We start from the raw sequence: 22,956 nt of genomic DNA on the forward strand, positions 1-22,956 counted from the left end.
ATTATTATTAGTGTAGTGTTAATTACTAATAACTGGTCATTTTAAATCGAACAAGACAAGCGCTCAGTTAAGATACACTCTCTGAATTTGTTGAAACGCACAACGTCACGGACATGTAACTAAAACCAGGGAGTGTGTGTCTGAAGGTTCCCTGTGGAGTTTTGACCATTGGTGCTGCTGTTAGGAATATTTCAAAAAACAGGTCTCTGTACTGTTTGTATCTCGTGTGCACATGTACGAGGATGGCGGTTAGGAGGAGACCAGAGGAGAAAATGTCAGCCGTCTTTAAACCCTCCTCCATGTTTGTAGTCAGTTTCACCAGTTAATCAACTGAAGCGTCGATACTGTGTGTTCACCTGCAGGTTAATGAAAACGGTGGTCAAACTGTTGACCTGATCCACGTTTGAGTGTTTTGGTGTCGACCGAGTTTCTTTCTCTCGTGTCTTAACTTGCCAGCGTCTGTTTCTCTGAATGATAAATAAAATGATAAACGTTTGAAAATCCCAGAGGTGGTGTGACAACACTTCCTCAGTCAGAATCCTCAAACACTCTTTGAACCCCCAGGATGAAAAAATATTCCGTCTGCTGCAAAAGAAAAAAGATTTTAAATACGTGAAAAACATGTTAAACATGTGACTGTTTCCTCCAAACAAAGACGGGAGTTGGACATAACATCCGAGGACTCTGGAAATCCAGCAGAAAGTGATGTCAAACCACCTCCAGGGTTAATTATTTTTCAGAAGAACCGATCCCGAGTTCTGTGACTCTCTTGAATAAGCAGAATTTTCTGTGGCATAAGGTTTAAGAGTTGAAGGTCCAAGGCTGTTAGCAAACAGCACACTGATTCTGAAACAGAGTCGGTGTCCAGGTAGTTCACAAATAATGTGTTTTTGAATTTAATGCCACAACTCCGCGGGGTCTCTGCCCTCAAAGACTCCAACTCATCCAGGAACCAACAGCTTTTATCGTTCATCACGGGGAGCATCATGTTTCCCTGCAGCACAGATCTCGTTCTGTAAACAGTTAGTCTGAGTGTCATTTCCTGTTCAAGATAACTTTGAGGTTAAATGTACACAAACATAATTTGGACTCACTTCTAATTCTCTTGAAGGTTTCAGTCATTCCACCAGATTCCAGCCTGGAAGGAAGATCGGTGCCAGAATATTATAAAATATGAAACTGTGACCTTTTGGCGCTTCATGCAGAGCTGAAGATGAGTTTATTACAAACTGTCATTAATCTGCAGAGAAATAAAGTCACTGCTGAGCACTGAGAGCTGTTCTGTCTGTTGAGTCCTCTTTATCTGATGAGAACCCTGATTGGTCAGTTCATGTATTCTCTGGGGATTATCAGCGCTCTACAAGTTGAGACACGACAAAAACGGGTTTCCAGACAGAGTCAATCAGTTAGGGATTCCCCAGAAATAATTTAGTTGCATGTTGACACAAAAACCACATGTGAGGCGGCACCTATGCTACGCGGCACTTTGGAGGTGGAGGTCAGGTCCGGTCCCCTTTAGAATCCCCTGAAGTCATCACTAGTGTGGCGGAGGACCGTGCTGGTCCTGAACCGTATCGGTTGGAGCCTCAGTAAAGCCCGAAACCGAGGCTCTCGGAGCCGAGCGCGTAGTTAGAATAACACTCTCTGAAAAATGCTGATTGCAAATGTAGGTAGCAGCGTGTTGGTATCGAGGGACCTGCTGCCGTCTGCAGCCACTCCCGAGCCACATGAGGGTCTGAGGGGACAGACTGCGGTCCGGTGGTGCCGCTGCAGCCGTCACAAGCGCAAGTCTAAACCGCTTCACCAAAACTGGGACATACTAAGTAGAGGGTTAGAGAAACATAGCGTAGACTCCTGGGAATGATGAGTCTGGATCAGTGTATATTTGAAAATGCCGTTTCACAGACTCCCACTCAAGGACGGGTGCTGGGGGAGGTGGGCCGCCCCCCTCTGATTAAAGGGCGTTACCTTTCTTTTTTTAATATAAATGTCATGATGCGAAGGAGTCCCAACGCTGGACTCTATGTCAGCATCGGCCTCGCCGTGTTCAGGATGATTTAAAACAGTAGGTGTCGTGTTGAGCCATTTTCCTTTTCAATGAAAAGCCCATTTTTATAACTTTAGAAGGAAACGTCAGCAGGGAAGAGCTTCATCACAGCTCAGTCACATCATTTCGTTTACAGCTCGACACCCAGGCACCTGCAGCACTAACAGTTACTTTGACAGTGTTGCTCCCACGTCAGTGTTAAATGCGTTGATTTGATCGACTCCGCCCTCTGCTGCTGCACCTGAGCAGGTGAAACAGTATCTATGATGCATTTACACGTGTTCACTTCAAACACAGACCAAAGCTGGAAACGCAACAATGAGCTCAGAGCATCAAATATTCTCTGGTGTTTCTAAACAACACCCTTTTATTTTGAACACGTAATTCTGGCGCTTCCGGTCCGTGTCGACCCAGTGGAACTTGACGCAGATCGGTCTGAGTATGAGTCTGTGGAGGACTCCAGATGCGGATCCAGATGAGGATGATGGAGGGACCGGGAAGCCGACGGATCTCCGCCTCCCGGCTCTGAGTGACCTCACACGCCGCCTGCTCTTCCTTTAGCCAGGATCAGTCTCGCTCCACCCGGTCCTGACCCGGAGCACGACCGGAGTAGAGTTACCATGCGGGACCCGCGGAACTGGACCCCGGCGTCCGGCTCGGCGGAGCGGCGCAAACAAGCCACCTACACCGGGGAGAAGAAGGCGAAGCTGGTGGCCAAAGCCAGCAAGAAGTGGGTGAAGCTGGCCACCGTGGTGCTCTACGTCCTGTCCGTGTCTCTGGCCGCCGTCATCCTGGCTGTTTACTACAGCCTCATCTGGAAACCTACACCCGGACCCGGACTGAACCGGACCGGGATCACAACCGGGGAACCAAGAGCCGCGACCTCCGGCACTGAAACGAACATTAGAGCCGGTTCCAGCGCTGATGGACACGACCAGAACAGGACCAGATGTACTAAAGAGACCGCTTTAAACAGGGACACTGGCGTCGGTCCTGATATTTATGAGGACTCTGCTGATCCCGATCAAGCTCACAGGTCCACCAACACTGTCATCAACACACTCCAGTTACCTGCTGATCAAGTCTCCACGGAGGCTACAACTGATCAATCTGATCGAACTCGATTTACGAACAGTTTCACTACCGGGTCAGTGGAAGTCTCTCCCGGGGACACTCCGGTCCTGCGAGGAGGTCACACCGAGGCTCAGACCGTGAACTCTGCCGGTGGTCTACCGGTCGAGCCCCCTCAGGCCGGACAGGGCTTCACCTCCCCGGCTCTGGCCACCGCCGAACCGCCCGCTGTCACCGCGGAGGATCCGTCCAACCTGCCGACACACCGGGCCGCGGCCGGCCGGGAAACGGAGGCGGACCACTCCGGGTCCGGGATGGAGGACTAAAAGTTCCGTTACTGAGGGAAAGTGCCGGGATATCAGAGGCTGTTTGCAAAATGAAACGTCACTTTATTGATTACTGTAGAAAATAACGAACCCGGTGGGTCATTACACCGACTCTGCCATATCTTCAGTGGATTTCTGTCTTATTGATCTTTTCTGTTTGATCCCAGGAGCTTATTTATGAATGAGAACTGATTATTTTCTTAGGTTTTTAACTTTTAACTATTCTCTCTCCGTGTGTATGTGATGTTGTGTGTCCAGTTAATCTGCTCATGTAAGGATTTGAACATTTCTGTGACACTACTTCTCACCATGGACACATTTTGCCTCTACTCTGTTACTTTAGTCTCATTATGTCTCGTTGATTCTGTGGCTTGTCTCCAGCAGAGACTGACGTTTGCTCTCCGGTCTCTCTAGTGGCTACTGATGTTTAACCGAAGCAGAAACAGAAAAACAACCCGTTCCTCATCAACGTGAAGTTTTCCGACTGTTAAATGGACAATTTTAGTAATAAATCTACTTTTTCAGATTCCGTCGTGCTCTCATTTGGAAAAAACTGAAACCTCGATGGTGATCGGTGATCAATCAGGTCACCTGGCGCTGTAGCTGGCCCTTCATAAAGGTTCTTACCCCTTTAATCCCGTTAAACCACACAGATTAAAAGCCTTGAATATAACAGAATCCATCCATTAATGCAAAACGCTTGTTGAACTCACACTTCTTAACATTTCTCACAGTCTGTCTCTATTTGATGACTCATCTGCAGTCGTCTCTGTTGGGTTCCAGCAAACGGAGGAAACAGTCCCACGTCAGACACGTCTTAAATGACCTGCCGCGAGATTAAAGCCCAGCAGAGTCCGTCTCCTCGGGACTCGACTGTCCTTTACCCTGCTGAGAGACGCCTCTCGGTCTCCGATTCTCATCAGTCAGTGTCAGGTCCGGTTTCCGCCTGAGAGGACTCTGAACTGGATGGAAACAGGAAGCAAGAGAAGGCAGTTCAGTCTCATTACTGCATTAGCTGTTTTTAGACTAGTGACTGTAAATCCTGTCTACTTCACATCCTGACCAGCATTTTCCAAAACCTCACAGACTCCACTACTTTTCCGAGGGAAGTAGAATAATAATAATAATAGAAATAATAAACTTTATTTAACAATGATAACTAGTATTTTACAGAGGGAAGCAAAGATTAAACTGCAATAAAACTGGATAAGTTGCCCAAAATAAAAATAAATATAAACAAATGTAAGAAAACACAAACAATGACATCAGACTAAAACTATGATAAAATGCAATAAAAGGCCTTTTTTGAAGGGCAGGTCAGAGCTCAAAGTCCTGGCGAATAAACTGTAGGTAGAAGTAGGATTAGCGTCAGCGCTCACCACCGCCGAGTCCGGCGAGGTCCGTCTGTCGGCGGAGACGTGACTCACAAGGCTGCGCGTCAGCAAACGTGCCTACTTGTACGAATGTGACATGTTTTTACTTTTCTGGAAAAGTCCCTGTGACCACAGACCCTCAGGGCCCCCCGAAGGGACCCCTAGTTTCCTGAGTGGCAATTGCTTTGTGGTAATTTGAGCCCGAGTTGTTGTTACTTGAGGACCACGTAGGACTGGGACAAAGAAAAGAGCAAAACAAGGTCGCCGTTTTAGTTAACAACAAAAAAATGGCATTGTCTCGACAGTTCAACAATTGTTGTTTTAGTTAAACCTTGAAAACCAGATACGAAATCTGACGAACAAAGTCTGTCAGTAAAAGTGTACCTCATCTGTAGAGTCTAGCTGACTGACTACAGTCCTTACGCTCCCTCTCCTGCTTCTCCACTCTGGCTGTCAGCTGCTCTTCTTCTGTTGATTCAAAAGACCCTCTCCGCCCGACCAGACCACAGACCGCCAAACACGACCAGAGACCAACTGGACATCAATTCAACCCGAGGACGACTGGACCGACAGCAGGGGGGGAGACCATGTGGACTGAAAGCCTGAAACGCTCAGACCATTTATGACCCTGGGACTGAGGACAAACACCAGAGAATACTGGACCAAGCCAGGACTAAAACACCGGCGGATGGGACCAAAAATAAGAAAAGGTCATTAACAAATGGCAAAAAACCAGTAACTTTGTTTTACACAGCTGTTCCAGGCCCGAGGCTTTGGCTTTAGGTTTTATTCTAGTTTACGTATATTTATGTGCAAATGTGAAATAATTATTAAAATAAACACAAGCAGAAGGGACAGAAGGACCCACAGATGAAAGACGAAAGAACTTCATAAAAACAAATTGACCTGACGTGTTGTAGAACCCGTCAGCTCTGCAGGTTTTTCAGAGGACGGCTCCAACATCTTGGTACGAAAACCTCAAGGTTTCTGACTACAATGTGGATTCCCACCTCCACGGCCTCCTCCACCTACACGGGGAAGACGGGGAAGCTGCTGAAAGTGCTGACTCTGCTCTGGTCAGAGATGCTGGTGCTTGACCAGAGGACGGGCCACAGCCGGCCCCCCTCCTCCAGGACCGGCGTCATGCCGTTGGAGTCGGCACCATCGTGACCCACAGTGTTGTAGATGGCGAACAACGTTCTCCCCGTTCCTCAGCACTGCCGCGTTCAGGGACCCCAAGATTCCAACGCTGCCGGTGAACTGGATGTAGTAGAGTCCCTTTGTGAGCGCTGCGAAGACGCCTGCAGACGATGAACAGGTGTCTGGTTTGAAACACTGTCACGCCAGGAAGAGAAACTCGTCCTGGTTTCAGAGACAGTCTTCCTGGTTCTGTTAAACCTGACTTGTACCTGCGTCTGGATGGCATGCGTTGCCCATGTTTGTCGTCACCCTCTTGAACACCGGCGGGGTGTCGGTGTTAAAGGGCCCCGATGGGTCCGGACATTTTCATGTGGATTCAGTATTACAATGAGCTGCTGCAGCAGACCTCCCCCCTCTTCATTTCCTTCTGTTGCTGACTCCGCCTGAAGCCCAACCAGACCCCAGACCCCCAACACCGCCAGAGTCCAGCCGGACACCATCTAAGCCCGAGGACAACCAGACTGTGCGATGCAGTCTCCGTTTGAACAACGTGAAGTTTGTCGGACTTTGATCCTGACAAAAGGACTGAAAAGTCACGTGTTGATCGTGTTGATCCCGTGATTTACTGTTAATTCTTCCGACACGAACTGGTTCCTCTGCAGAACAGGTTGGCTGACGTTACAGGAGTTTCCTGTGCGGCAGCGGTGGAGGAAGTTCTCTGGTCCTTCAAATTGTAAAAATACTGTGTTACAAGTAAAAGTCCTGCATCGAACATGTTACTACAGTAAAGGTATGTGAGTATAATCAGGGAAAGGTACCCACGGTCTTAAACAGAAAAATGACCCGCGTGTGTAGATTTTTATCACTGATGCGTTCATGTTTACGCAGCATCTTCTTTTAGACCAACCTGCAACACCTGATTTTTTTCATTACTCATTAATCTACTGATTATTTTCTTCATTAATTCATTGTTTGATTTGAAAAATTCAGAAAATAGAGACAAATGCTGTCACATCCCATCAGACGCCAAAGTGACACCTTCAATGTTTGTTTCTTCCAAACCTCAAAAATAAATTAAGAAATATTAAAATAATTAAAAGAAAAGCGGCAAATCCTCACGCTTGGGTTAGGGCTGTCTCCTGAGACGTTACAAACATGAAAGATGACTTAAATTGTAATCAAAATAGTTGCCAATCAATCAATTCATTGATTATCGCTATAGTTTCTGCTCCAGCATTTACCGTTGGGTAGTTTTATCTTTACCAAAGGATCATATTTTATAAGTTCTTCATGTCTTGTGTGTAAATAACTGGTCGCCATGTGCGTCAGATAAACGTGGCAAGAAAGGAAAATACTCAGGTGAAGCAGAAGTGCCTCCAATTTGTACTGAAATTCAGTACTTGAGTTAATGTACTTTCCACCTCTGCTCTGAGGAAACCAGCAGACGAAGGGATTTTGCGTCCTGACAGTCACCTCTGGAAAACAAAAACAGCTCTATTATTAATCTGTAATCCTTCAACAGTTAATCTGAACCGTGGAGTTTTAATCTGCGATCAACAGTTTATCTGAAAAATCGTCCGACTGTTCCCTCATTCACATCAGCAAATAGAAGGAGGTTCGGACGGAGCAGCTGTGATTTCTGACTCAGTGTCTCCACAGATTTTCTTGGCTTGGCCCTTCTCCGTCTACCACAGCTTTGGGTCCACGTCGGATCTCTGATTGAGAAGAGCTGATTTAACTCTCCCGCTTCAGGTTCCAGCGATGGAGGCTGAATCTGACCAGTCAGAGGTCAACCGGAGAATCTAAAGGCGCGTGTCTCGGTCCATCGGATTAACGAGGTTTCCCGCTGACTGCAGCTTGGCTCGTTTTAATCCTGTCAGAAGAGAAGTGGATCATCCATCATCTCCTGAACTACACTCTGTTTTATTGATTCTATTTTTAAGTCGACAGTCCACGTGAAGGTGTGTCCGCAGCGACGGATCCGGAGTCCTCCTGTTCCTCCGGTGGAGCCTTCCGGATCCTTTACTGTCTGTTACATGTGAGACACAAGTCTCACTCCGCCAGATGCCCCCGCTCTTCCCACTGGAACAACGGGGTCTTACCATAACTTCTCTGGGGTTTCTGCAGTGCCTCCTTTTCAGGGGCCGAGCAACGGCGTTTGTGGAGCTTCTGGTTCTGCAAGTTCTCATTGTAACGGTTGAGTTTTTTTTTTAACGTGGCCGGTCAAAGCTCAGCGAAGGCCCCACTGTTCCGGTCCTGACAGTATCAATGACATTCACACGTGTAATCGAACTGTCTGATACGTGGAAGAAAACGATTGATTCCCTCGTGGTTTGGCCCTCGTGCTTCCCGACATCACCAACGTGTGCTGATGGATAGTGACGTGTACCTGATGCATTTGAGTATTTCCCCATTATGTTTGTCCAGACTTGTTCATTACACTGAACTGAGAGCTGGATTCCACACAACACTTCTGATCAGTTTATGAAGCCGGTTACTCAGACCAAACCACCCCGCAGTAAAAAATCGCCGCTCAGACTGTATTAAACCAGAAGAACTCCAGTTCTTGTTCTATCATATATCTACATAAATCACCAGAGCCTTTCTGCTCTGTGCAAGGTCTCGTAGTCACGATACCGGATGTGGGGTTGTAGTAGTGTTGCGGATGCGGGACCTCTATCAGTATCGTAGTAGAGTCACACTGTGGTATCACTACTGTCCCTGAACCTCAGGATTTAAAGACCACTGCCGTAGAGAACCCAAACCTCACCTGAACTAGACCGGTGACTGAGCTGCTCCGTACTAACAGACCTGTCAGTCAGAGTGGGGGCCACCGCAGCAGCGTCCAATCGTGTGGTCTGGATGTTGGACGGGGCAGGACTTCATCCCGCGTTGCACGTGGATCACAGGTGAGTCAGTTTAATGATCGTCAGCCTCAGAAGCAGTGTGAACAGTCTGACGTACAGCGCCCCGATGTGGACGAACGGTGAACTGCAAACTGGATCATCATGAAAGAGTCAGACATTTTAGAACAATTGTACACTTTCATGATGATGATGATATCAACTTTATATGAAACACTTTAGCAGCTTTCGGAAATGACTCATTCAACATCGCACACGGTAAATGATTTTTGTTCTTACAGTATTAACAAGGTGTGGCAGGAAAAATAAAACCGCATGGACACATTTGACTGTAAATCTGATTACAGTCACTTTTGGTGAAACATGTTGGTTTTTCTTCTTTTTCTACAATCAGACACAGGATGTGTCTGTTTCTTCTCTCCCCAGACTCAGTTCACCGCCGATTCCTTTTTTAAATGAGGAAACTGTTCAATTAAAAACTCACTCTGGGCTCGTTATGTGGGAGTTGGAGCTGCAGGTCTTTGGGCTGGAGCGATACTGGGCTTGGTTAGCTACTGGCCGACTTCAAGGACACAGAGAAATTGCTTCGATAAGTCTTGTATATTTGGAATAAACACTCATGTTCAACTTTTTACACCAACAGTGGAAATTTACAGGAAAAATAAAGACAAACAGTAGCACTAGCCTTGGTCATCGTAGGCACTTTGGCCAAATACTGTAACTACCTGAAGAGTTGCTGAGTGCGCTGTAAAACTACCGCAGTTCGTTCAGCTGCTCACTGGTTACCTGTCGCCAGAGTTAGTTATTTTAACGATAAGGTTTTAACAGTGTAGGATAAAGACTTGACATCTCAGTTAACTTCAATCAAATGAGATTAGAACAAAAACTATCAATGGCAGACGGAAGATACACAAACAAGTTGAGCCAATGTTTCAAACATCTGGCGCTCAGATCCATAACTCAGACTTTCAAAATAAAAGTAGTGTATTACCAGCATACTCCTGTCAATGTTACATTTTCATTCAATTGTGAGCAGCATCTTCACGGTTTTGCTGGTGGAGGTGGTTTTACCATTTCATTGACTGCTGCGTGGATAAATGTGTATCGATAAAGTAACCAGTGACCACAGCTGTCACACCAACACGGTGGAGGAAAAAGTACACAGACTAAAATCGAATAACTTGAATTTAACCATAAACTCCTTTTTATTCAGTTTGTTGTATGATTTTGAAAAATCTGAAGTTAGTCTTTGTCAGATGCTGTAACTGTTGCAGGGTCTAATCCGTCACATTTAACAACTTTTTAGTCTCTCCACAGGGCCCCTGAGGTCCCAAAATATGATGACACTCTTCATTTTGATTGCACAAGCTATTATCTTCTTCAAATATGTTAAGATGTTGGACTTTAGGGGTCTGTAGACTAGAAAGTAGAAAGTGAATTGAAAGCTGCCTGAAAGGAAGGAAAACGTAATCTAGACATTTACTGGACTGTAAAAGAACATAAACTATGGAGAAAACAGAGTCAGAGCAGAAAGGTAAAAAGCCAGAGCCGTTTCTTCACAAAGAGAAATTCACTTGGTTTATTAAAAGCTTAAGAAAGGCTTGTGTTTATTCCAAAGAGATCAGAGCGTCATTTTCCAAAACTCCACAAACTGAACATCAGCGAGAAAAAGCTTGAGAGCAACGAACCACCTGGACACACAGACACGAGGCTGAATATCGCTCTACAACAACTGGACACGCACGGACAAACGGCCGATGGATGGTTTTCATTTTAAAAAAGAACATTCTGACATTTCTGTCCACCAGCTGCAGCAACTGCTACTTCCACAGTCTCCGGGGTTTTGTCTGCAGCTCTAGGTCCTGGTGCAGAAGATCTTTCAACAAACTGATCCTGTAGGAATGGGTGATTCAGGTTAATGAAACTATCTACTACATCTAAGCTTCTTTTTGAACTGGTTCCAGTCAGTACTGAACGGGACGAGGGGCCTCTAAACTGGTCTGGGCTCCACTGAATGTTTTTTTAACCTTCGGAAGTAGCATAGTGGTTTATTTTGATTCTGAACTGCTTTAAGTTTGTTCTAGGTAGCATTGAACACAGTTCAAATCCAGATGTGTTGAAGACTTGTAGTTAAGAGGCTAAACTGGCCTCATGAGCAGTTTGACTCAACCTGAACTAAATCCTCAGCAGCATCCTGGTCAAAACACCGATTGTCCAAACACCTGTCCAAGCAAGGCAACATTTACTGCCACAGCGTTTCACCGGATGAAAGGCTCCATCTGCTTTGAGGCGTTTTATGTTCTAAATCTCAATGTTAACTGAAGTATTAAAACCTTTATGCCACTTTCTAAATGCTGTTGGCCTGTCAACCTCAATCGAAATTCAACTCAACGGAAAACAAGTTTTCAAATAAACACACTAAACGCTGCAGGGTCCAAACTGGTCTGGCCTGGTTCTTTTCTGGTTTAGGCAGGTTTTTAAAAAGGGCCGCATTGGTTCCGTAATATCTTGGTTAGTCTGATACTGGTTTAGACTGGTTGCACACTGGTGAAGTTGGCTTCTATACTTAGTTCAGTTTGAAAATAGTTTATACCACATCTGACCTGCTTTAGGTTTATTCTGAACTGGTTTCAGCTGGTTCTTTTTGCATGGGGTCACTATAACTGGTTTTGTTCAGAACTAGTTTCAGCTGAATCTGAATTCAGGTCAGTTTGAAACTGGTTTAGGCTTGTTAGAGATTGTTTTTAATCGTTTTCTGGAAGCGGCCTGAGTTGGGTTGGAAATGGTTTAGGCTGCATGTCAAATGTTTAAGTCTGGCTGTAACCTTCAGGATAGCTGTGTCAGTTTGGAACCGGTTCAGGCCGATTCTAAAATGGTTTTGATTTGTTGAGTACTGATTTAGGATTCTTTCTAACTGGTATATGGCATTTTTTTAATGGTCGGATTTTTTTTAATAAACCGTTGGAACTGGCTTGAACTTGTTCGAATCACATGTGGTGTGGTGTCGTGGAGAGTAACAGCTTTAACAACAGGAGCACGACTGCAGTGAAAACAACTTTACATGACTCATAAGGCATTAGAGTAAGTCGAAGTGTAACATCTCGTTTTTCAGACTGAACATTAAACAAACAACTCAGTCCGGCAGGTTGGCGCCAACAAGCAAACCACCCCTAGTGTTTTGTCGTTGAGTTTTTTCATAATCTGCCATTTACAGATTCACCTTGAAGCTGGGGGTCGTCACCTGTCCTTGTCCATCCCCCATCATGCATCACTGTGAAGAAAACAGTAAGGAACAAGACTTGAGATACGTGCACTGCTGCTAGTGTGCACCACTGTTACAGTAAAGGCACCAATCACAGAGCATGTTGGACGGCGAGTGAATGTAAAGGGAAGAAAAGTACAAATCAGTGCGCTATCGAACTCACAAAACAAAAAGTCAGAAAGCAGAATTCAGTCTTTTGTCCACGAACGTGCTCATTAACTACAACGTGAAAAACTCAACGTGTTTCATCTTCAGAGACTTTAGTATTCTGGAACATGAGTTGACATGAAAGCTAGCAAACATTGACCCCAAGCTTGAGGCGCCGCAGACCTCTGAAATGCTGAGATACTCTTCCACAGGCAGTTCACTCCAAAAACAAACTCAACTGGGCGTCTGTACACAGGCCCAGCTTTTGGCTTCAATCGCCACATTTCATGCGTCTTCGCGCTGCCTCTGGTTACAGTATTTGTTATATACTGTTAGATGATCAGGAGCCACGGTGAATGTTCGGCAGGTTGGCCGCAACACTCCGAGGACACGCCAGTTTCGCTTTCTTTTGGAGTTAACTGCCGGTCTTACTGCAAGTTCACACTGCGAGCAACACAGTCGCGAACGAGTCGGGCGGGAGGCATGATGGGAGTTTTCGACAGGCCTGAAGAGCTGTGGGCCGGACTCGAGCCGGAAACAACAAGCGTCAGATCCGATTTTCCTCCACCTGCCAACGTGACTTTGGTACATTCTAGCGCTAAAATGATTTGTCGATTCACAGATGAGTTCCTTGACAAAACATTAATCATTACCAGTTTGGTGACTGGTTCCAGTTCCTTTAATGTGAGGATCTGCTCGTTTTCTTGTTTCATTTCTTTGGGTTTTTTTTTTTTTAAACAGCTTAAGGCCCCGATCAGACAGATCAGACTTTTTGCAGGTTTCAAAATGCGAGTTTAAAAAAAAAAAAAAGCGAGATGTGCGCTTTTTTTTTTTTTTTTAATTGTTGCTCGCAACCCCCAATCACTTGTCCTTAGCCTAACCGTGATTTTGTTGTGAAGTAAAGTCACAGAGCAGCATGTGTTATTTAAATATATAGGCTCCAGGTGGAGAGCACTTGCTCTGGCTCTGACGGAGGGTGAGACGCTGTTCCCAGTAAATACGCTGGACTCAGGGAAACAGAGAAAACACCAGCTGGTCCAGGAGCTTCGCCGGATTGTGGTCGGTTCAAGGATTATTTTAGGATCGTCGGGCCACACAACCCTGAGTTGAAGTTTTTCAACTTGAGGGCCCGGGACGCACAAGCAGCACGTAAGACGCTTACAGTCTGCAGAGAACAACCGGAAAAGACCCCCCTCACTGCAAAAACTGCATCCTGTCTGATAAGGGCCTAAAGAATCATTTTAGACTCTGGGACCTAAAGCTCTGTCCCTGTTTGATGTTCCAAATGACCTGAAATGCTAATATTATGTATGTAGCACCTAAATTAAAAAAAAAAAAAAGCTTCTTTATAAATATTCTAAATATTAATATTCAACTCGATGCTACTCAGCTGGCTAGCTATGACGGCGTCTCCGCCAGTGGCTGAGGCTGAACTGCGCAGCATCAGCTTTGGCAACAACCAGCCGGGTTTCTTAACCTGATCGTTTCCCACCTTACATGATTGTTTCACCTGCAGATAATGATACTGACTTTTATCTGGCGAACGACCAGAAGGAAACGTCTCAGAAAATCCCGATTCAAAGCTGTGAAAATACGATGCGCGTCTCTCTGATCCGTATTGACTTAATGTCATCTCATCAAAGTAAAAAGCTGCAGACTGATACACAGAGTCATAGCATTGCAACCAATCACCAGCTCCGCTGCTCGCAGTATGAACGCCTGTTTAGGTTATGCATATACTTAAAAAGTGCAGATTAAAAAGTTGTCTTTTTGGGGTTCAAGTGCATACATTTGTTCTCACATTTATGGCTTTTTTTTAAGTAACAAACTAGTATAAATGCGGAGGATGGTTTGAGTCGTTCCTATAGTCTCTTGGTGTGCTTGGAGTTATAGTGGCTCCTCATGTCTTTACGGAGGCGGAACTTCTCCCCACAGACGCCGCAGATGTACAGGTGGACGTCCATGTGTTTCTCCAGCTGCTCTCCACCAGGGAAGATCTGGAAACACACCTGGCAGATGGTTTCCCCAGCAGACAGGTGGGAGATCATGTGTCGGACGTGGTCGTGTTTGAGGAAGGTTCCCTGGTCGCAGACCGGGCACACGTAGCGCGCCATGCCTTTGTGCATGTCAGTGTGCAGCCTGAGCTGGCGCTCCCGCAGGAACTGCTTCCCGCAGGTCTGGCAGGTGAACTGCTTCTCCTTGGTGTGGACGGTGTAGTGCTCCCGCAGGTGGCACCGCTGGTAGAAGCCTTTGCCGCAGATGCTGCAGAAGTGTTTGCGACGGTGATCTGGTTCTGCTCCTTCCTCCAGCAGCACTGGGCGGAACAGCTCCTGGTCGTGGCAGGACAAGGCGTGCTCCAGCGCCAAGCTCTCGTTCTGGAACAGCAGACCGCAGTGAGGGCAGGCTAGGTCGGTGGCCTCCAGTAGGCCCTCCTCCATCCCCTGAGGCTCCTCAAGCAGGGACGCCTCGTCCTCCCCGTGTGAGTCTGACTCACCGCCGTGGGATTCTCCACAGCGCTCCGCGTGCTCCTGGAGCTGCCGACCTTTGATCAGCACCTGGCCACACCGTCCACAGGCACATATGTGGCCCATGTGGTTGGACAGGTAGTGGGCTGACTTGTCCTCCTCCGTTAAAAGAGCACCACACAGTTCACAGGGGGCACAGTCGGCGTCCTGCTTCTCGTCTTTGACTTTACGAAGCTTCGCAGGAATCCCTGAATCATCGCTGCTGGACATGTGGACTTCAAAAGGCTCGCTGCTGTTCTCCAAACCTGAGACGCCGGGCTCTGGTTCTCGGTCCAATCCCGTTTTCTCCCTCAGCAAGTCTTTACGTGTGACGTCATTGAACCGTGTGCTACAGTCTTTGGCGGTGTGCTCACCGACTCGGACCACCTCAATCTCGGGGAACATGCTTTCTTCCGGTTCCGTCTTGATGGAGATGCTCCTAGTGGACCCGGGCTCGCCGTCTGTCCCGGCTGCCACCGACCTGATGGAGAGGTCAGAGTTGGCCTTGGCCTCGGGCCAGTCGTCCTCGCCTTTACAGAGGACCCTGTGTTCCTCTGTGCTCTCAGATGCGGAGCTTTCAGCCTTACTCGAGTCATTGTCGCCTTCAACGTTACCTCTCGGTGGATGATAGGCCTTCCGGTTAGTGCAGGTCAGGATGTGCTCGATTAAAAGCTTTTCGCAACTGAACACAAAGCCGCAGTCGTCGCAGGTGTAGGTGCGGCCGAACCGAGGGCGGTCTTTGAGAGCTGAACTTCTGCCGCTGGACCTCTTTCTCAAGTCACACGGCTGCTCGACCGCCCCGTCCACGGCCGGTGGTGCTGCTGTCAGAGGCGTGTTCACCACCTCCTCCGCCACCACCGGCCTTGTGACGGTTGCCGGAACAGCTGGACGTGCGGCGCTGCTGTTGACAGGTTTCGGTATACGCTCCGCTTCCGGCGCGGCAGGCCTCTGCTGCTCGTACATGCGGACTCCAAACATCATTTTCCCGCCAGCGGGGCCGGTGGAGGAACTGGAGGAGGAACTGGAGGAGGAGGAGGCTGAGGAGGACGGGGTGAGGTTGGAGCTCCTGATGTCCCTGAGATCCTCCAGCGAGTCAGGGATGTAGTACATCTGCAGGTACGCCATTGAGGCCTTGAGCTCGTCGAATTCGTAGGTCCCCACGACGATGCGCCCGAGGTACATGAGCTGCAGGATGAGGTCGAAACACTCGGCGCTGATCTTCATGTTGCTGAGGTCCAGACGGCCCGCCCCCTGCTGGTCCCGGATGAACATCATCCTGAAGTAGGAACTGCAGGCCGCCAGGACGGCCTTGTGCGCCCTGAAGTAGATGTCACCGATGGCGATGAGGCAGTCGCACAGGAAGCCCCACTCACGCTGGTTGTTGAGCTGCTGGAGGACGTGATCGCTGTGGCTCGGCCTCGCCATCGCCCTGCAGACAACAGAGGAAACCATGAACAGAGACATTAAACGGCTGAATTCTATCTGCTGCGTGGTTTCTCTGTGGTCGAGTTGTTTTACGTTGAGTATTTCATAACGGTTGGCTGCTTGTGCTCAGTGAGGCAGAACCAGCTCTCAGTCCTGTTATGACTCATCAAGATCACACTTGAATAATTAAGACATCTGACTACAGTCATTTAGATCCTGTTTCATCAAACTTTATCATCAGAAATTACCTCAGATTGCAGGGGATTTCTCAACAATCAGTCCACCTCTCGCCTCTTTAGATACCGTGGGCTTTTCAGACTGGATTATTAGTTGGGGCAGAAAAGTAAACCTAACTTTTCCGAGTCTTTTTAAATTTAAAGGAAGGAAGAGGCGAATGACTGAATGTGTTTGCTGTGTGACCTCCTGTAGAGCATTAAAACCATTCAGCTGCTGAGATTGGATGATGTGTGAGCTGATCACACACACACACACACACACACACACACACACACACACACACACACACACACACACACACACACACACACACACACACACACACACAATCATAAAATCCTGTTTCCACCATCAGCCCCATCATTCATACACTGTCAGGGTTCCCGCTCTTTGCTGGAGATCCTTCTCGAGGACTCTTCCAGGACTCTTCTGGTGATGATCTAGCTGGTATGAAAGACGTGCAGTCTCGGGCTATAGCTTATCTTTTCTCTCTGTTTAATTGTACAGCAACTTTGACATGGCCTTGCCCTCTTGCACAACCTTTTGACCGCTGCCCATGGAAATGCCCATGTTACCAACATCTAACGAAGACTCGTTATCTCCTGATAATGCCCTTAGCCTGTCCCTGAACTGGACTGGAGGTCTTCTCTCCACTCATTCTTGAACTGGTGCTGTCTTCCTGACATTCTGTCACTCAGTCCTGTAAATAGGCAACAAGTGTTATAGAAACATTTCAGTATATGTTTCTATAAGATTTTTTAAGGTCAGCACTTTGCTACTATTTCCTCTTACTGTTGTTTTTTTTAAACTTCTTGCTTTGTTTTAATGCTGTATTTTAATATTGTTATTATATTTTAATTTCTGATAGTGTTCAGTATTTTATTTTGTTTCTTTGGAAAACCCCTTTGTGCTCTCTGATTGGCAAGTGCTGTGTAGATAAAATGTTTCATTATAGTTATTATCGATTTATAAACTGAATCCCTTTTACCTAACTAATTATATTAACCATTGCTGCCTGAACACCAATAACACCGACAGCAGCCTACTACTGCCTACTGACAACTCTAGACTGAGCTTCACGTACCCAACTGTACCAGTCAAAGTTGCAGAGTATTAGCTGCCGCTGACTCTTATCAGTTTCTCCCCACACTTTAAGCCCTTTACTAGTAATATTAAGTGGAGTCTTTAACGAGGCTAACCACACCCTCTGTGAGCTACCCGCACATTAAATATTCTGTGTCAAGTTCCATTTTAGCTTAACAATGCAGCACTGCGTTTGAAGAGACGATGCTAGCAGATTAAAAAGGTACCATTAGCCAGTATTTAGCCAGTGTTTGGCTTCCATCCATTGCTTTGACCCCGGCTTCCCGTTCATCATCATCATCCATTTCTTTCACATTTTTCAAGCTAGAGCTGAATCACAAAACTTAAAAACAAACAGAACAAGCTAGCAGGCACGTCAGCTTTAGCAACTGAGCCAAACATAATAACCCATTTAACTTTATTCAACCGTTTCAAACAAGCTAGGAAGAAAGCGATGTTAATCTATTAAAGATAGTAAAAACTACCGCAGTTACCAGCCAGCGGTGACTAATATTTACATTTCAAGGACAATGTCATTCAGATTATTCAGAGTTTCGGATACTTAAGTTGTAATGTGATCCAACCTGTGTGTGCTACCGTGTCTACCGTGACTCGGGGGTGTTTTTCAGCGTTTCCTCAACAAAACCCAGAGCAGCCTATTCACAATACTCTCGTCCATGTACTGCCATTTGAATGTTAATATGGACATAGCTTAGCCCTTTCAGGTGGCAGCGTCATCCATTTGGGGAGCTCTGGTAGTGAGCATTGGGGTTCATTCTCAGCTAAAGGAAAATAAGAAAACGTTGAAACTAATTTTCAACACAAGATTTTCTAGGACATTATTACTTTCTCTCTCTCATTCTCCATGACTGGAAAATTGGTCAACTGTTTTCAAGGATTTCCAGGACACGTGGGAACCCTGATTGTTTTGTTGGAGCGCCAGGACCCTGCTGACCCTGACACCGACAAGTTATTTAGAGTTTCCAGGTCACCTGACCTGCATGTGTTTGGACCGTGGGATGAATCCCGGACACACCTGAGCCCCTTAACGTTAATCTGACGGTAATTCAAAATGTTGGTTCCACGTCTGAATAAACGCCCGAGTCATCAACCCGACTGTCAGACCTTAGACGTTTCTGTGTCACTGAACTGCAGTGGAGGAAACTAACCAAGTACATTTACTCAAGTACTGTAGTTGTACTTTACTTGAGTATTTTTATCTCATGCTACTTTCTGCTTTTGCTACTCTACATTTCAGAGGGAAATATTGTACTTTAACAGCACTATATTTATCTGATAACTTTAGTTACTTTACAAATTAAGCTTTTTGTGAACAAAACGTGAAAATGATCCCTTGTTATAAAATTAAACTACCCGGGAGCAAATACAAGTACAACTGAAACGCTGACTTGATTAATCAACTGCCATAAAATGAACTGGCAATGCTGTTTCCTCGCAGCCCTACAGGACGCTACCTGGTAATACACTCTTTGTTTCAGTAGAAATCATAGTTATTATCAGAGATGATCAAATGGTTTTCTGACAGTCCAGCAGGTGATTTGTCTACGAGACACCCCTGAATGTTCAACTGTAGTTGACTATTAAATCTCCTGTCACTGTAGTCCTGAAGCACCTGATTCAGCTCAGAGGGAATTATCATCAACTATCATAATCAGAAACTAGGAATTATAATGGAGTTAATTAAAATTACAATGGAAGACAAACACGTGAAGGTTTGGAGTGTGTGATGGGGATAAAAATCTTTGATTGCTGTGTCTGTCATTTAAATTTAAATTAATTGCCCTACAGCATTAAGTGTGTTTCTGTCCACCTACTTTTTGGCGCTTTTTCCATTTATTCATTAAAAAAAAAAGTTTTACACTTGTCTGACTTTGAAAAGCTGGTGTATCGATAAAAGAAAAATGTGACACAGTATAGCGGAAACAGTTGGTAGCGATGGCAGGAGGAAATACACACGTATTCACATTCTCTCTTACAGACTTTATGGAAATACTGTCAAAATTTGCGCTACATTGAAAACCTACCTAATGATGCACCAGTACAACCAGATCTTACCGGGAAAGTTTCTATGGTACAAAAACAGCTCAGCAATATCTGTGACAGTTACAAGTTCCTATGATCTCACCGAGGATACCGTCACAGTCCAGAGGAAACATGTATACTAGCCTTGATTATTATTAACAGAAGTCAGTCCCGGTTTTTACACTGAATTCTGTGGCCGGATCGTCAACTTCAGTCCATACGAGACGTCTTTTGTCGGTCTGTTCCCCCTGTGGATGTTTGGGTTTAACTCGTCAGAGTCAAAGGTCAAAGAGAACTGAGGAATAGAGCTGATACTAATGATTATTTTCATTATCGACTAATCTGACCGTTGTTTTCTTGATGAATCATTTGGCCTATAAAATGTCAGAAAATACTAAAAAGAAAACCAGTTTCCTGTGGCCCGAGATTACGCGTGTTTCGCTTGACCAACATTAGCATCACATAATACAGTGATTCCCACACTTTTGCACTCATTTGCTCTACATCTAAAGCAGTTCCTACCTGTGACTGCCACAAGTCAATAAGTTAGAAATGTTCACCTCTAAAGTTTTTATATCGTCTCAGTGATAGACAGACAGGTTGAACTGAGAAGCTGGAACTTGAGAATATTCGGCAGTTTTGTTTTAAAAAATACATAAACCCCTAATCAACTGCGAAAGTAGTACTCGACTGACTGATTAATCGACTAGTCGTTTCAGGTCTACAACCACTGAAAAAGAATCAAGACTTCAACGCGAAACTGGTCTAGAATTTACCGTCAGGTCACAGAAAACGGTCTAACACCGGGACACTGCTGTAAACTTTAAGTTTAATGGATAAAAACTTCACATTAACAGAAAGTTCATCTGTTTCAGTTTGATGTTTACAGTGTTTGGCGGAGCCGTGGCTCCACACAAGACTCCGTTTTAAAAAAAAAGGTGTAAAATAAGAGCTGTTCCAGTCACGGTGGGTCGGTTTACCGTCAGAGCACCGTCCGCCCCCGCAGGGCCGCTGCGGACATGCGGTGGGACATTCGCCGGCTTACAATCACCTAGAAACCCCCCGTTAGAGGCCCGACAGGGGCCCGAGAGAAGCGCTGACTGTGACCACTGAAGAGGAGAGACTGGTTTGGGGCAGAGCGGAGGGAAAGGCCGCACTGACGAGCTAAAATGGAGATTACAGCTCCGCGGCGGTTAGCTGCGCCAAGTCGCTGCTGTTAGCATCGATCGCACCGGAAGTTACAGCGGGCAGACCTCCAAAATAAAACGGGTGAAACGCCACAAGTAATGAAAAGTATGACATTAGGGTAGTGAAAAGTTCAAACGGGCAAATGAGTTTAATTTCGTTTTTTTTTTTTTTTTTAAATGCGACAGTAATTAAGATTCATTCAGCTGAAACTTCTCAAAACGCGCTGCAACGTTGATTTCGCTACTACGTTTTTTTATTTTGAAAAACCAAACCAGATGTAGAATATGTAAATGTTGACTACGTGACGGTATCCAGCGACATATCCCGCAAACAGCTCCGCCACCCCCGCACTGCCGCCCGCATTCAGCTAGCACCAACAGCAGCAGGCCGCGGGGTTTTGTGTTTTTTTTGGGCGGCTCTGAGGGCCGGTCAGAAAGCCGTCGACCTACCGTGGGTACCGGAGACCGGCGGAGGAGCTGCTGCAGTCGGCGGCGGGTGTGTGGATGTTCCCGGGGCCCCGGAGGCTCCTGTCCGGAGGTTTGTTGTGTCCAGGCGGGGAGAGGAGACGAAGGAGAAGCCTCTTCTTCTTCTCCTCCTGCAGGATGAAAGAACTTCCGCACAGACTGCCGCTCCGTCAAGCCGCACACAGTCAGGAAACCCGTAGAAGAAGAAAGAGAGGACTACCGGTGAAAATACTAGCCTTCAAAATAAAGTTAATTTGGCCTGGTTTCTTTGGTTCTCTCTCTTGATTTTATACTTTTTATTTTGTGGGTTGCTTGAAAAGAGATGTAGAAAATATAGTTTGTTTGCTTGCTAATTAAAAGATAAACTAGATAAAGAGAGAAAACAGAAGATTAACAGAGAGCACAGGCTGATTTCCCTTCACTGGCCTCTCAGAAAAAGCTGAAAAGTGCCCATTTAAGTAGCTTTTGTCTGCGTGTGTGTGTGTTTGTAAGAAGTTTTTGATACTAATTTGGATATTTAGAATTTTCAAGTCCTTTTTATCCAAACAACATTTGACATGTTTAACACAGGTATACTGAATGTAGATGCGTGCACTTCACTGAAACTTTAAAAAAAAACAACCCAGTAAACTGAGGATTGTTATAGATTTAGCACACTGTGATTCTTATTCAGTTTCATCTGATTCCTCACAGTTGCATTTTATGAGTTAATTTACCCATAAAATATTTTCCTGTAGTTGTGTTTGTCCTGCTAATTAAGTCTGGAAATTTGGGGTCTTTTTAAATTCAGCATGTGATTTGCTTCGAAATCACAAAACAACATAAACAAAGAGATTCCTTCAAAAATAAAACATTTAATGATAAACAAATGTTCTGCGTTTTTTGATTGATGGTTGTGGGTTTAATTAAAAAACAAGTCGAAGAAGGAAAAAAGGTCTGAAACCATCCAGCATTTACATCCAGTATAAAATGGAACTACAACTGGAAAGGAAATATTTGAAAAGGTTCATTTTACGACATGACTGGATACAAATATAACTATTATTTTGAAAATGTGAACAGGAAATGTCACGGATGCATCAGAGAGGAGGATTTAGGTGCGGAGGTCTCACTCTTAGCTGTTTTTCTGGAACCAAAAGCGAGCCCGATACCCAGGGATGTGAAAACATTGCGACATCTCACTCTGTTTCATGACATACAATCCTTCTACAAGCTGTTTTTTTCAGTAGAGTGACAGATAGATAGATAGATGATAGATAGAGAGATGGATGGATGGATAAATATAGATAGATGGATACTTTAATAATCATGAAAAATATATCAATACAAACCAAACAGTCAATGCGATAAAAAGACAATAATAACTAACAACAAGCAAACAAAAAGACTAATTAATAATCAGATAATATGATGTGATGGACTAAAACTGTACGTGTGAGTGGAGCTCGTTTACATGGAGTCATTGTTATAAGATTATTGCACAAAATCAACACATCTCGTTCAGTCGAGGGACTCGTTCTAGTCTGACTTCAGATAACAAATTACCGAGTGTGGACGTGAATCTGGAGCCAGTTTTCTTTGTCACTTTCGGGGGACATCATATAGACTTAGATTCATTTCCTGCAGACTGTCCCCAACCTTAACCACTGACCAGAAAATCAGCTTTTGTCCCCAAATGGACAAGCTGTCCTCAGTTAACTGGTCTTTCGGCTGAAATTTGTCCCCAAAAGTAGCCTGTGACACACACACACACACACACACACACACACACACACACACACA

The 22,956-nt window shown here is 45.5% G+C and overlaps 2 protein-coding genes across 2 annotated transcripts; one reads left to right on the forward strand and one right to left on the reverse strand.

Annotated features, from left to right (window-relative positions):
* The first annotated feature begins 2,519 nt into the window (after positions 1-2,519).
* Positions 2,520-3,538, forward strand: LOC120788638. The gene has a single exon (XM_040124581.1). It carries the CDS (start codon positions 2,668-2,670, stop codon positions 3,442-3,444), a length of 777 nt encoding a protein of 258 aa, XP_039980515.1. The 5' UTR covers positions 2,520-2,667; the 3' UTR covers positions 3,445-3,538.
* A 9,531-nt stretch (positions 3,539-13,069) lies between these two features.
* Positions 13,070-21,371, reverse strand: zbtb1 (zinc finger and BTB domain containing 1). Its single transcript, XM_040124536.1, has 2 exons — positions 21,160-21,371; positions 13,070-16,163 (listed from the first exon to the last, which is right to left on the reverse strand). Exon 2 carries the CDS (start codon positions 16,157-16,159, stop codon positions 14,093-14,095), a length of 2,067 nt encoding a protein of 688 aa, XP_039980470.1. The 5' UTR covers positions 16,160-16,163; positions 21,160-21,371; the 3' UTR covers positions 13,070-14,092.
* Positions 21,372-22,956: the final 1,585 nt, after the last annotated feature.

This window comes from Xiphias gladius, chromosome 4 (genome assembly GCF_016859285.1).
Source record: "Xiphias gladius isolate SHS-SW01 ecotype Sanya breed wild chromosome 4, ASM1685928v1, whole genome shotgun sequence".
NCBI classification, from domain to species: domain Eukaryota; kingdom Metazoa; phylum Chordata; class Actinopteri; order Istiophoriformes; family Xiphiidae; genus Xiphias; species Xiphias gladius.